General features: G+C 47.6%; 1 protein-coding gene across 1 annotated transcript; it reads right to left on the bottom strand.

Moving 5' to 3' along the window:
- Positions 1-1,079: 1,079 nt before the first annotated feature.
- Positions 1,080-12,979, bottom strand: LOC149442375 (vomeronasal type-2 receptor 26-like). Its single transcript, XM_089656164.1, has 3 exons — positions 12,806-12,979; positions 5,932-6,055; positions 1,080-2,205 (listed from the first exon to the last, which is right to left on the bottom strand). The coding sequence occupies exons 1-3, from the start codon at positions 12,947-12,949 to the stop codon at positions 1,298-1,300; spliced, it is 1,176 nt and encodes a 391-aa protein (XP_089512290.1). The 5' UTR covers positions 12,950-12,979; the 3' UTR covers positions 1,080-1,297.
- Between the last annotated feature and the right edge of the window lie 2,865 nt (positions 12,980-15,844).

Here is a 15,844-nt window from a genome sequence, read left to right on the forward strand (position 1 = left end):
CCCTTGGGGTTTGTTTGGGTGTTTTGTCGATTCCTGGTTTTTGTTCTGGTTTCGGGGGCGGTTGTTGGTCTTTGGAGGCGGCACAAACTGTTAAGCTAAAGCTAATGGTTGGGCCCCTGGGCCACAGTTATGAGACCACTGGTGTAGTGTTAACAGAACCCTGTACTACAAACACCTACACTAGATGATTTTGACGGCTGGCCACACAATTTGGACCTTTTCAAGAGTATGAAGAGCTTGAAAAGTTATTTTTTTCTTTATTAAGAAAACACAAGTCAAACAAAAAGTACAAAGAGATACAATGTGTCAATGAAAATCACAAAGTACAACAATTAGCAAATACCATGCAGTGAGAGATGCTAAGATAAGCAGACAGAGACAACGATCTCATTTCACACATATTATCAATGGCATTCGATTAGAGAAGACAACATAGGATGACGGCAAAAATAAAGCCCATAATAACCATAACCATAATAAGGCTTCAGAAATCCACAAGACAGGCGGGATAATTTGTTTGTTCCCCCACAGGCCTTTCGTCATATAAAAGCAGGGTAGAGGGGCAGAAGGTATGAGTAGAGGCTCTAGGCATCTTATAGTGGAAAGATGGCATAGAGAACTCCAAGCTGTCCATGAGGTAAAGCGGGGGCTACGATTGGTGGTTGCCAGTGTATGAGGAGATGTCTTCGTGAATCAAATGAAGCACTTTTGCAGGTTGTGTATGGGTATGGGAGCATGTCACCTATGGGCAGGGGAAAGAGTGACAAGGGCAGGAAGAGAAGAGGAAGGTAAGACATAGAAAGGAAGAAAAGGAAGGGAAAGGGGATGGTGAAGAAAGAGTCAGAGGGGGGTAAGGAAGGTAAAGGGAAGGGGGGCAAGGGAGGGGAAAGGAGGGAGAGAGAAGAAAAAAAAGGGGGGGGGAGGTAAAGGAGAGGGGGAGGATGGGGGGGGGGCAGTGGGGTAGAAAGGTTTTTAACAAGTTTGAAAAGATTGAAAATAATATTGAAGTCACACACAAGCTATAATTAAAATTAATTAATGAAAGAATGAAATTATTGTAATTATTTATTTTCGTTTCTCAATCTTAACAGGTTTTCTTCTTGAAAATGACTTAAATAAGGCAGCAATAAATATTTAACATCAAAATTCTTTAGCAATTGCATTTCATATCTGTCGTTGTCTTTTAGTCCTATTTATGCTTTAATTAATATCATAATGACGATGACTATCGCAGCTACATGACTGAATGTGTTCATTCTGGTCTACAACATTATACATGGCTCAGTGTGCGGTATATTTACAGCATTCTTTTACCCAACATTGCGCTCCTTGTGTTCAGTTCTGGTTTTAAAAGCAAAATGTACAGTTTTGGACCAAACATACACAATAATATTCCAGCACTGGAGGTCAGTATGGCGAATACCTCCACAGCCACCATGTATTTCCCTCTGGTGCTCAGATAGGCCGGGATCATGGCAATCCAGACACTGCAGAACACCAGCATGCTGAAGGTGATGTATTTGGCCTCATTAAAACTGTCCGGTAATGTCCTCACCATGAAAGCCAGAACAAAACTCACAGCTGCCAGAAACCCCATATAACCCAACATAGAGTAGAAGCCGATAACTGACCCCTCATTACACTGTATGACGATCTTCTCAGGATAGGAGTCCATGTCATACTCCTGAAATGGTGAGGAGATGGACAACCAAAAAATGCAATTTGTAACCTGAATGGATGAGCAGAATACCATGACTGTATTGGGAAGATTGACTCCCACCCATTTACTACAAGAGCTTCCTGGTCTGGAGGCTTTAAACGCAACGAAGACCATGATGGTTTTTGCTAGAATAGAAGATACTGAGATGGTGAAGGGGACTCCAAAGGAGACTTGTTGCAGCATACAAGTGATGTCCACAGGACGGCCAAGGAACAGGAACACAGAAAGGAAGCTCAGCATGAGGGAGAAGAGCAGAATGAAGCTGAGGTTCCGGTTATTGGCTCTGACAATGGGAGAGCTCCGAAACCATAAAAACAGTCCAAATGTAAAGAGAGATGTTGTAGCAAACAGGACTGAAGTTGTAGAAAACAATAAAACTAGAATATCCTCCTCGTATGATAAATACTCATTGAACTTGTCAATACAAACATTTTTAGCTTTGTTAGGCCATTGATATTCAGGACATTTCATGCAGTTTTCACTGTCTGTAGAGTAAGAGAGAAAATACCAGTAAATGTGATGTACCGAGAATGCAGCTACCTAACATGTTACCAGTTGTTGAAGTGTAACCAGGCAGCACAATGGCTAAATGGTTAGTACTTCCGCCTGGCAGTACTCGGGTCATTGGTTCAAATCCCAACCACGGCCCCCCTGCCTGGAGTTTGCATGTTCTCCCTATACCTGCGTGGGTTTCCTCCGGGTACTCTGGTTTCCTTCCACACCCCAAAGACATGCTGGTAGGTTAATTGTTTCCTGTCCAAATTGGCTGTAATATGTATGAATGTAAATTAGGGACCTTAGATTGTACACCCCTTGAGGGTTAGGGAGTGATGTGAATGTACAATATATATGTAAAAGTGCTGCGTAAATTGACAGCCCTATATACAGTAAGTACCTGAAATAAATAAATAAACTAAACCCCGGACCTGCATTCACTGTATCCACTCTCCCCGGACCCCACATTCACTATATCCGCTCTCCCCAAACCCCACATTCACTATATCTGCTCTCCCCAAACCCCACATTCACTATATCTGCTCTCCCCGGACCCCGCATTCACTGTATCTGCTCTCCCCAAACCCCACATTCACTATATCTGCTCTCCCTGGCCCCCACATTTACTATATCCGCTCTCCCCAGACCCCGTATTCACTATATCCGCTCTCCCCGGACCCCGCATTCACTATATCCGCTCTCCCCGGACCCCGCATTCACTGTATCTGCTCTCCCCAAACCCCACATTCACTATATCCGGTCTCCCCGGACCCCGCATTCACTATATCCGCTCTCCCCGGACCCCGCATTCACTATATCTGCTCTCCCCGGACCCCGCATTCACTATATCCGCTCTCCCCGGACCCCGCATTCAGTATATCCGCTCTCCCCGGACCCCGCATTCACTATATCCGCTCTCCCCGGACCCCGCATTCACTGTATCTGCTCTCCCCACATTCACTATATCCGCTCTCCCCGGACCCCGCATTCACTATATCTGATCTCCCCGGACCCCGCATTCACTATATCCGCTCTCCCCGGACCCCGCATTCACTATATCCGCTCTCCCCGGACCCCGCATTCACTATATAGTTTTCCTCGGACCCCGCATTCACTATATCCGCTCTCCCCGGACCCCGCATTCACTATATCCGCTCTCCCCGGACCCCGCATTCACTATATCTGATCTCCCCGGACCCCGCATTCACTATATAGTTTTCCTCGGACCCTGCATTCACTATATCCGCTCTCCCCGGACCCCGCATTCAGCTGTATCCTGAAGGTTTTTTGCCTTCATCCTTTAGAACTACATTAGCATTGTTATTGTAGTTCAGATGTAATACTGAACATGAATTAAAAGTCAAGAAAACTTACTGGGAGTTGATTTCCTAAAGGCAAATGGGCTGTTCACTTTGGGATGGAATTTTTCCTTAGCTTAGTGAATACGGTTAAAAAAAAACACTTATGAATATCCAATCACATGCAAAGTAAATATAAAAACATTTTTGTGTGTGCAGATGATTGGATGATGGAAGTCAGCAGAGCTTCACCTCGTTCATAAAGCTAAGGGAAAAGTAAAGTGAATATCCTGTGAATATCTCCAGAAAGCTTTAGTCATGAACAAAGCGTATGATGCCCTCAGGTAATGCCATGACCCCATCCTCTATCTGTAACTGCATGTACTGTACACTAGATTGCCAAAAGTATTGGGCCGCCGGCCTTTACACACACATGAACTTTAATGGCCTCCCAGTCTTAGTCCGTAGGGTTCAATATTGAGTTGGTCCCACCCTTTACACACACATGACCTTTAATGGCCCCCCAGTCTTAGTCCGTAGGGTTCAATATTGAGTTGGCCCCGCCCTTTGCACCTATAACAGCTTCAACTCTTCTGGGAAGGCCGTCCACAAGGTTTAGGAGGGTGTCTATGGGAAGGTTGGACCATTCTTCCAGAAGCACATTTGTCAGGTCAGGCACTGATGTCGGGGGAGGAGGCCTGGCTCGCAGTCTCCGCTCTAATTCATCCCAAAGGTGTTCTATGGGGTTGAGGTCAGGACTCTGTGCAGGCCAGTCAAGTTCCTCCACCCCAAACTGGCTCCTCCATGTCTTTATGGACCTTGCTTTGTGCACTGGTGCGCAGTCATATTGGAACAGGAGGGGCCATCCCCAAACTCTTCCCACAAAGTTGGAGCATGAACTTGTCCAAAATGTCTTAGTATACTGATGCCTAAAGATTTCCCTTCACTGGAACTAGGGGGCTAAGCCCAATCCCTGAAGAACAACCCCACATCATAATCCCCCCTCCACCAAACTTTACACTTGGCACAATGCAGTCAGGCAAGTACCGTTCTCCTGGCAACAGCCAAACCCAGACACAGCCATCGGATTGCCAGACAGAGAAGCATGATTGGTCACTCCAGAGAACACGTCTCCACTACTCTAGAGTCCAGTGGCGGCATGCTTTACACCACTACATCTGATGCTTTGCATTGCTCTTGGTGATGGAAGGCTTGGATGCAGCTGCTCGGCCATGGAAACCCATTCCATGAAGCTCTCTACGCACTGTTGTTGGGCTCATCTGAAGGCCACACCAAGTTTGGAGGTCTTTAGCTATTGACTCTGCAGACAGTTGGTGACTTCTGCGCACTGTGCGCTTCAGCATGCTCTGACCCCGCCCTGTCATGTGACGTGGCCTACCACTTGGTGGCTGAGTTGCTGTTGTTCCCAGTTGCTTCCACTTTGTTATAATCCCACTAACAGTTGAGCGTGGAATATTTAGTAGCCAGGAAATGTCACGGATGGACTTATTGCCCAGGTGGCCACCTATCACGGGACCACGCTTGGAGTCACTGAGCTCCTGAGAGCGACCCATTCTTTCACCAATGTTTGTAGAAGCCGTCTGCATGCCTAGGGGCATGATTGTATACACCTGTGTCCATGGAGGGGATTGGAACACCTGAATCACATGATATGGAGGGGATTGGAACACCTGAATCACATGATTGGAGGGGATTGGAACACCCGAATCACATGATATGGAGGGGATTGGAATACCTGAATCTCATGATATGGAGGGGATTGGAATACCTGAATCCAATGATTTGGAGGGGTGTCCCAATACTTTTGGCAATATATGGTATGTAACAATTAAATTCTCTTCAACAAAATGGTGGCCATCTGCACACAGACCCCAACTCCCTGTTGCATAAATGTAATGTTATAGGTAAAAGATGGCCTCAGCTCCTGTTCTCCACCTGTTGGGAACTCCTCAGACACGTTTTGCCCCTTTTGAGGTTTAATCCTAGAATGGCCACCATTTTGTTGAAGTCTACTGGATCCTGACAGCCTGTCTTGCACCAGAATTTCCACATGCTGATCCGACTGACACAGTTTAGAGGGACATTCGACCCATACTATTCTCTTTGTTTTGGGCTACAAATGAATTTCTCTTATTTGATTCCTTTTGGTCTGTTCAGTACACCATTGAAAGTGTTTTATAGACAGTATCTGTGTGAGAAGAACAAAAATGTTGCAGAAGATCTCAAGAAGAAAGTAGGAGGAATACGTCTCTTCCTGTCTGCTTGAGACAACCTCCAACACTCTGGGGGTGTGGATGGAAGAAGAAAAGTGCAGACACTTCCCTGACAAATGACTTCACAAGTTTTCATTTTCTACTTCAGTTTCAGACTTTTTATGTAAAGAAACATGAAGCTTACCAGACTGATTTGATATTTCTCCTTGTGGGCACGGAGCGCAATTATAACAACACGGGTGATATCCTTCTCTTACAGATCTCCTGAACCCCGGAAGACATTCCTCGCAGCACCGACCTTTCGGGACCTAAGATAATATAAGATGATATGAACTATTCAGGAGCAATCCTGCAGATATAATAGTCCGATCTTCTGGTGTCCGAAATGTTATGTTAAGCATTTGTTTTTAGAATTTATCATATTTTTCACTCCATAAGTCGCACCTAGATTATAGAGGAGGAACACAAGAAAAGAAATATTCTGAACCAATGGACTGCAGACACAGAACAGGGGATGACCAGAGACTGCGGACATAGCACAGGAGATGACCAGAGACTGCAGACATAGTACAAGAGATGACCAGAGACTGCGGACACAGTACAGGAGATGACCAGAGACTGTGGACACAGTACAGGAGATGACCAGAGACTGCAGACATAGTGCAGGGGATGACCAGAGACTGCAGAAACAGTACAGGGGATGACCAGAGACTGCGGACACAGTACAGGGGATGACCAGAGACTGCGGACATAGCACAGGAGATGACCAGAGACTGCGGACATAGTACAGGAGATGACCAGAGACTGCGGACACAGTACAGGAGATGACCAGAGACTGCGGACATAGTACAGGAGATGACCAGAGACTGCAGACACAGTACAGGAGATGACCAGAGACTGCGGACACAGTACAGGAGATGACCAGAGACTGCGGACACAGTACAGGAGATGACCAGAGACTGCGGACATAGTACATGAGATGACCAGAGACTTCGGACACAGTACAGGAGATGACCAGAGACTGCGGACACAGTACAGGGGACGACCAGAGACTGCGGACACAGTACAGGAGATGACCAGAGACTGTGGACATAGTACAGGAGATGACCAGAGACTGCTGACACAGTACAGGAGATGACCAGAGACTGCAGACAAAGTACAGGAGATGACCAGAGACTGCAGACAGTACAGGGGATGACCAGAGACTGCGGACACAGTACAGGAGATGACCAGAGACTGAGGACACAGTACAGGAGATGACCAGAGACTGCGGACATAGTACAGGAGATGACCAGAGACTGCAGACATAGTACAGGAGATGACCAGAGACTGCAGACATAGTGCAGGGGATGACCAGAGACTGCAGACAGTACAGGAGATGACCAGAGACTGCAGACAGTACAGGGGATGACCAGAGACTGCGGACACAGTACAGGAGATGACCAGAGACTGTGGACATAGTACAGGAGATGACCAGAGACTGCGGACATAGTACAGGAGATGACCAGAGACTGTGGACATAATACAGGAGATGACCAGAGACTGCAGACAGTACAGGGGATGACTAGAGACTGCGGACATAGTACAGGAGATGACCAGAGACTGCGGACACAGTACAGGAGATGACCAGAGACTGCGGACACAGTACAGGAGATGACCAGAGACTGCGGACACAGTACAGGAGATGACCAGAGACTGCGGACATAGTACAGGAGATGACCAGAGACAGCAGACATAGCACAGGAGATGACCAGAGACTGAGGACACAGTACAGGAGATGACCAGAGACTGCGGACATAGTACAGGAGATGACCAGAGACTGAGGACACAGTACAGGAGATGACCAGAGACTGCAGACAGTACAGGAGATGACCAGAGACTGCGGACATAGTACAGGGGATGACCAGAGACTGCGGACATAGTACAGGAGATGACCAGAGACTGCAGACAGTACAGGGGATGACCAGAGACTGCGGACAGTACAGGGGATGACCAGAGACTGCGGACCTTTGGGGAGCGAGGGGGTACCTGAATTTGACAGGTACCCGCTCCCACTTCCGTGGAGTTGTCCTCCTTTTAGTGTGAGCACCTGGCTGACAGCCGGGTGCCCAGTGTGCATGCGCGAGAAGCTCTTAGCTTTGCGATTGGTCCGGCATCTTCTGGGACGCCTGTCATGCGCACTGGGTACCCGGCTGTCACAGCCGAGAGCCCACACTAAAGATACCGACATGGAAAGACAGCGCAGTGCTGGACTGAGGAACAGGTCCCGCTGCAGAGAACAGCTGAGCAGCCGGCCACAGCGGTGGAAATACTGGACTGGCTGCTCCATATTCGCTCCATAAGACGCACTGACATTTTACTCCCTTTTTTTGGGGGAAAAAAGTGCGTCTTATGGAGCGTAAAACACGGTAATTAATAAATCTTTGCCATTCTATCATGTTATGTATTTGCAGAGGGGATGCCCCAAGAAATTCAAAAACGTTTGGCAATGTTGGACTCATCTCCTGCCGGATGAGACTTTCCCACTGACACATAAGTACTGATTTGGGTCTGGATGTTGCTGGATTGCTTGTTTGTCTGTATATGGAAGGATTATTTGGGGTTTTACTTCTGCAGTATAAGTTGCTGACGAAGGGTACCTGTCAGGGCTCCATCCTCTGCAGAGGTGTTAGGAGAACTTGCACCCCTACCAGTACCTTGCATGGCCGCAGAAGTTCACACCGGCTCAAATTTGGCACCAAACGGCATTTATAAGGAAACCCTTCCCTACTCTCAGGTGCTGGTTGATCTCTGACTCCCCAGTACCTGGTTCCTGTTCCTGTGCTATTGTGATCTGTCATTTCCTGTTACCGACTCGGCTTGCTCCTGGACCTGTCTACTCTACTTAAATCCTGACCTGACCTCGGCTTGGCTAATGGATATTCTCTCTCGCTCCTCTGTGTATGACCTCGGCTTGGCCAACGGATATTCTCTCTCGCTCCTCTGTGTATGACCTTGGCTTGGCCAATGGATATTCTCTCTCGCTCCTCTGTGTATGACCTCGGCTTGGCTAACGGATATTCTCTCTCGCTCCTCTGTGTATGACCTCGGCTTGGCTAACGGATATTCTCTCTCGCTCCTCTGTGTATGACCTCGGCTTGGCTAACGGATATTCTCTCTTGCTCCTCTGTGTATGACCTCGGCTTGGCTAACGGATATTCTCTCTCGCTCCTCTGTGTATGACCTCGGCTTGGCCAACGGATATTCTCTCTTGCTCCTCTGTGTATGACCTCAGCTTGGCTAACAGATCTTCTCTCTTGCTCCTCTGTGTATGACCTCGGCTTGGCCAACGGATCTTCTCTCTCGCTCCTCTGTGTATGACCTCGGCTTGGCCAACGGATCTTCTCTCTCGCTCCTCTGTGTATGACCTCGGCTTGGCTAATGGATATTCTCTCTCGCTCCTCTGTGTATGACCTCGGCTTGGCTAACGGATCTTCTCTCTTGCTCCTCTGTGTATGACCTCGGCTTGGCCAACGGATCTTCTCTCTTGCTCCTCTGTGTATGACCTCGGCTTGGCTAATGGATCTTCTCTCTCGCTCCTCTGTGTATGACCTCGGCTTAGCCAACGGATATTCTCTCTTGCTCCTCTGTGTATGACCTCGGCTTGGCTAACGGATCTTCTCTCTCGCTCCTCTGTGTATGACCTCGGCTTGGCTAATGGATCTTCTCTCTTGCTCCTCTGTGTATGACCTCGGCTTAGCCAACGGATATTCTCTCTTGCTCCTCTGTGTATGACCTCGGCTTGGCTAATGGATCTTCTCTTTCGCTTCTCTGTGTATGACCTCGGCTTGGCTAACAGATCTTCTCTCTCGCTCCTCTGTGTATGACCTCGGCTTGGCTAATGGATCTTCTCTCTCGCTCCTCTGTGTATGACCTCGGCTTGGCTAACGGATATGCTCTCTCGCTCCTCTGTGTATGACCTCGGCTTGGCCAACGGATATGCTCTCTCGCTTCTCTGTGTATGACCTCGGCTATCCCATCTCACTACTTCTGCTCTGCTCCCCACCTGGTACCTGACCTCGGCTTTTAACCATCTATCCAGTAATCCTCTGTTCCCCGGAAGGGCTTGCATACCTCACACAGGAGCCACCTGTCTGCAGACCTCATCTCAGTGCATCAGCTGTGCTCCTGGGTGGACCACCAACAAGCACCTCTACAGGTGACCTGTGCCATTTTGGGCCTGACTCCTGCTGTCCCACTCTCAGGGGAGTCTGGAACGTAGCCACAAGGGAAGCCCTCTCTCCATTGGCCTCTTATACCAGGCATGTGACAGTACCATGTGGCCTTTAAGGCCCTAGTCTTATGAGTATGTTTCTTTTTGCTCCACACTGGACTGACCATGTTCCTCTCTGATAATTGCAGATGGTTGTGCAGGGGGAGGGGGGAGGGAGGTTTGTAGGAATTATAGCTAGGATGTTTTCTGTATAGATAGGCTTGGTCCTTGGGCCAATGTATGTCTATGTATATGTTTTGTATTTTTCTTTTTTTACTGTAGAACAACAAACAGCATTTTCCCACCAAAAAAAGTTTGTTTTTGGAGCTAGATAACTGTGAACGGGGAGTTAGTACTCAAAACTCAGTTTCTTTTTGTTTTAAAAAGACAATTGATTTCAGTAAGCCTCAAAAGAATCTAGCCAAAGATTATATTAGCAGTCTTTTCTCTTCTTCTTCTTCTTCGTGGGGTCCTTCTTTGAATGTCCATGTCACTGCCTGTGTGGTAAGAAAGGGGTTAGGTTGTACCCCAAGATGGGCTTAAAGCTCAAAACTAGTCTTTTTATATCCTACAGTTCAAGTCTTCTGGTTAGAAATATTTGGAATCCTTTCACGGCTCTTCAATACCCCCAGAGCCCACCATGGCCATTCTGAATAACAAAGCTGTGACTATGACCCACCATCAATTCAAGCTTCTCCTCCAAATCACCGATCGTGAAAGCATGGAAATCTCCCACCCTCTGTGCCCATGCAGCTAAGCATAGAATAACGCCATCCATGATCCACGCTAAGACAGAGGTCTTGCTGCTGGACGGAATGGCCAAATATGAAAAATGTTGGCACCCCTGGGGTACATAAATATTTACCATCTGGCTTTGACCGTTCACTGCTACTCCCTTAATCAGAAATACGGGCACACAACTCACTCGCTTAGCTGAAGTTTACCGAAAACCTAGCTACCCCTGAGGAAATCCCTCTCTTCCCTCCCCAGCCCACCTAGGGGGATCCTCCTCTCCTTTCTCTCCCCCACCAGCTACGGATAATTCCTCTTTCCTTCTCTTCTCTTCCTCTCCCTTTTATACTCTCAAGATGTTTCTGGAGGCCTCCTCCCCAGGCCGAGTGGACTAGCGACCCTTTGAGCAGGTGCCTCTCCTCTCCCAGGACAATCTCCCTGGGTGCAACTGCTTAGCCACGCTTGGAGGGGATGCCTTCACCGCCGCCACCCTCCTCCACCTTCTATACTCCACAGCATCCTGGCATAGTATATATGAGACACCCTCCGGAAGGCCCGGGATCTCTTGAAACCTTTTCCTCCAGCTTTCCTTCTTATAGGGTTCTCTTGAGGGTTACTCCCATCATCCCCTAGAATGCCTTCAGATCCCACATGATTCTAGAAAGACCTTTCCACTTTCACCTGTTGGGTCATTATCACTTGGTTTATAACCTTGTCTTCTTGTTACTAAACCCCCAACAGTGCAATCAGTCTGTAGATGCAGGAAAGCACGCTTGTTATACTCACTGTGGGACCTAAGGGGTTAATCCTCTGCATTGTGTAAAAAGGCTGTTTGTTCTGTGTACTGTGGGAGATCAGATATAGTGAACAACAGGTCCGGGGAGAGCGGATATAGTGAATGCAGGGTCCGGGGAGACCAGATATAGTGAATGCAGGGTCCAGGGAAAGCGGATATAGTGAATGCGGGGTCCGGGGAGAGCGGATATTGTGAATGCGGGGTCCGGGGAGAGCGGATATAGTGAATGCGGGGTCCAGGGAAAGCGGATATAGTGAATGCGGGGTCCGGGGAGAGCGGATATAGTGAATGCGGGGTCCGGGGAGAGCGGATATAGTGAGTGCGGGGTCCGGGGAGAGCGGATATAGTGAGTGCGGGGTCCGGGGAGAGGGGATATAGTGAATGCGGGGTCCGGGGAGAGCGGATATAGTGAATGCGGGGTCCGGGGAGAGCGGATATAGTGAATGCGGTGTCCGGGGAGAGAGGATACAGTGAATGCGGGGTCCAGGGAGAGCGGATATAGTGAATGCGGGGTCCGGGGAGAGCGGATACAGTGAATGCGGGGTCCGGGGAGAGCGGATATAGTGAATGCGGGGTCCTAGGAGAGCGAATATAGTGAATGCGGGGTCCGGGGAGAGCGGATATAGTGAATGCGGGGTCCGGGGAGAGCGGATATAGTGAATGCGGGTTCCGGGGGGAGCGGATATAGTGAATGCGGGGTCCGGGGAGAGCGGATATAGTGAATGCGGGGTCCGGGGAGAGCGGATATAGTGAATGCGGGGTCCGGGGAGAGCGGATATAGTGAATGCAGGGTCCGGGGAGAGTGGATATAGTGAATGCGGGGTCCGGGGAGAGCGGATATAGTGAATGCGGGGTCCGGGGAGAGCGGATATAGTGAATGCGGGGTCCGGGGAGAGCGGATATAGTGAATGCGGGGTCCGGGGAGAGCGGATATAGTGAATGCGGGGTCCGGGGAGAGCGGATATAGTGAATGCGGGGTCCGGGGAGAGCGGATATAGTGAATGCGGGGTCCGGGGAGAGCGGATATAGTGAATGCTGGGTCCGGGGTTCAGTAACACTTTAATGAACAACCCGCCTGGCATGTTCTCTGACATTACTATAGATCCCGTGGTCGGTGGCTCTTTCCGTGTCAGACACAATATCTCACAATACGATCATTCCCTTTATTGTACGCAGTTCTCTTGCACCCATAACATCTTTAATAAAAATATATGAACAAAAAACATTTTTTAGACTTTTTTGTATACATTTTGAATCCGCTTCTCCGGTGTCACTCACCTTGTCACCTTTCCATGATATTCGCTCTGGTTCCAGTGTAAGTTTCTGATCCTCTGAAAGGGACTCATCAAAGTGGCCCACGGGCCTCCAATGGATGACATTGTTACCTCCTCCTTCTAGTATTACCAGACTGTTGATTTCCATTGGGCTGGGCAGTTCTCCTTTATCATTAAATCCCACGACGTTGTCACCCGGATCCCGGTACCGCACTTCCTTTATATACCGGGGCAGCTTAGAGATGACAGAAACGATTATAGGTGACATAGACTGTCAGTAGGACATTTCAGCGTTTTTGTTTGTTTCAGATTGATTGTCTAGTCGTACCTCATGTAGGGGATGCCATCGGTATGAGGTGACCTGTGTGCTGAGGGCAGGAGCAGGGCCGTGGATAAGGGGGTACAACCAGTCCTCCTGTATGGGGCCGGCCAGAAGGGGGCCCAGGCAGCTAGTTGAATCAGATGTGGGTTGGAGGGTGATTGGTGCAGTGGGGGAGGGGAATTACTGGAACCAATCCCCTATATGGCTCTCTCTGCAGCAGCTGAAGGTATAATTTATTTAGCTCCTCTACCTCCTACCGGCTTTCAGCTGCTGCAGAGAGAGCCATACAGGGGATCGGTTCCAGTAATCCCCCCCCCCCGCCGCACCCATCATCCAGCCTCCTCCCCTGCAGTGCTGCTATCTTCCCTCCTCTCCTTCCCACCAGCAACTGCAAGTACACATTAGGATCCTTCAGGGTGGAGAGTGGGGGAAGGGTCCAGTAAACATGTCACATTTACTAGCCCCTTCCTTCACTGAATGAACACAATGAGTGATTGGTATTGATTGCTCACTGTGTTCATTCTTACCTAATGCATAGTAACCCACATGGAAAAAAAATATATTTGAAGTATATTTTAAAAATATTCTTCCCAAATATATTGCCATATATGTGAAAGGCTACAATTTTGTCCGCATTCAATATATTTCAAAGCTCTGAAGAAGGGAGTACGTCTCCCGAACCGCGTTAGCACCCCCTGCTGTCAGAATTACCGTTTTCTCTGACCCTCACATTGGCTCTTAGCTTGTTTTATGAATCTGGGTTTGTGGGTATACATTTTTGTCATTTTTAAATAAATTCCTTTTAATCATGTAATGCACGAGGAGAGTGCGCCCCTTCTTCCTTTCTTCCAATATTTCAAAATATATTTCAATACATATATATATATACTGCATGTTGAAATGCGTTGTGTTATACAGTGGGGCAAAAAAGTATTTAGTCACCACCAATTGTACAAGTTCTCCCACTTACAAAGATGAGAGAGGCCTGTAATTGGCATCATAGGGAGACCTCAACTATGAGAGACAAAATGAGAAAACAAATCCAGACAATCACATTGGCTGATCTGGAAAGAATTGATTTGCAAATTATGGTGGAAAATAAGTATTTGGTGAATATGAAAAGTTCATGTCAATCCTTTGTTATATATCCTTTGTTGGCAATGACAGAGGTCAGACGTTTCCTGGAAGTCTTCACAAGGTTGGCACACACTGTTGCTGGTATGTTGGCCCATCCTCCATGCAGATCTCCTCTAGAGCAGTGATGTTTTGGGGCTATCGCTGGGCAACATGGACTTTCAACACCCTCCAAAGCTTTTCTATGGGGTTGAGATCTGGAGACTGGCTAGGCCACTCCAGGACCTTGAAATGCTTCTTACGAAGCCACTCCTTCATTGCCCGGGCGGTATGTTTGGGATCATTGTCATGTTGGAAGACCCAGCCACGTTTCATCTTCAATGCCCTTGCTGATGGAAGGAGGTTTGCACTCAAAATCTCACGATACATGGCCCCATTCATTCTGTCCTGTACATGGATCAGTCGACCTGGTCCCTTTGCGGAGAAACAGCCCCAAAGCATGATGTTGCCACCCCCATGCTTCACAGTAGGTATGGTGTTCTTTGGATGCAACTCAGCATTCTCTCTCCTCCAAACACAACGAGTTGTGTTTCTACCAAACAGTTCTATTTTGGTTTCATCTGACCATATGACATTCTCCCAATCCTCTTCTGGATCATCCAAACAATCTCTAGCAAACTTCAGACGGGCCCCGGACATGTACTGGCTTAAGCAGGGGGACACGTCTGGCACTGCAGGATCTGAGTCCCTGGCGGCGTAGTGTGTTACTGATGGTAGCCTTTGTTACGTTGGTCCCAGATCTCTGCAGGTCATTCACTAGGTCCCCCGTGTGGTCCTGGGATTTTTGCTCACCGTTCTTGTGATCATTTTGACCCCACGGGGTGAGATCTTGCGTGGAGCCCCAGATCGAGGGAGATTATCAGTGGTCTTGTATGTCTTCCATTCTCTAATTATTGCTCCCACAGTTGATTTGTTCACACCAAGCTGCTTGCCTATTGCAGATTCAGTCTTCCCAGCCTGGTGCAGGTCTACGATTTTGTTTCTGGTGTCCTTCGACAGCTCTTTGGTCTTCACCATAGTGGAGTTTGGAGTGTGACTGTTTGAGGTTGTGGACAGGTGTCTTTTATTCTGATAACAAGTTCAAACAGGTGCCACTGATACAGGTAATGAGTGCAGGACAGAGGAGCCTCTTAAAGAAGAAGGTACAGGTCTGTGAGAGCCAGAAATCTTGCTTGTTTGTAGGTGACCAAATACTTATTTTCCACCATAATTTGCAAATAAATTCTTTCCAGATCAGCCAATGTGATTGTCTGGATTTGTTTTCTCATTTTGTCTCTCATAGTTGAGGTCTCCCTATGATGCCAATTACAGGCCTCTCTCATCTCTGTAAGTGGGAGAACTTGTACAATTGGTGGCGGACTAAATACTTTTTTGCCCCACTGTATATTGCAAAACATATAAAAAATATTTTTAAAATGTATATTTTTTTAAAATATATTCTTCACATTTTTTTAACATATAAAAAAGTCATTTTATCATATATGTTTACACATATTTGTAAATGCATTCCAAAAATGTTGATTAAATATATTTTTAAAGACATACAGTATATTTGGGAATGTATGTTTCTAAAAATTGTTCATATAT

The sequence above is a fragment of the Staurois parvus genome, unplaced genomic scaffold, assembly GCF_062004578.1.
Source record: "Staurois parvus isolate SC_StPar_1 unplaced genomic scaffold, SC_StPar_1.0 ptg000893l, whole genome shotgun sequence".
Taxonomy (NCBI): Eukaryota; Metazoa; Chordata; class Amphibia; order Anura; family Ranidae; genus Staurois; species Staurois parvus.

What these genes read in the sequence shown, in the direction of transcription:
- LOC149442375 (XM_089656164.1), bottom strand. Translation starts at nt 12,949, where the DNA reads ATGGAAATCAACAGTCTGGTAATACTAGAAGGAGGAGGTAACAATGTC. An exon ending in TATCATGGAAAGGTGACAAG is followed by an intron (nt 6,056 to 12,805) that starts GTGAGTGACACC and finishes ATATTATCTTAG; the next exon opens with GTCCCGAAAGGTCGGTGCTG. An exon ending in AGAAATATCAAATCAGTCTG is followed by an intron (nt 2,206 to 5,931) that starts GTAAGCTTCATG and finishes CTTACTCTACAG; the next exon opens with ACAGTGAAAACTGCATGAAA.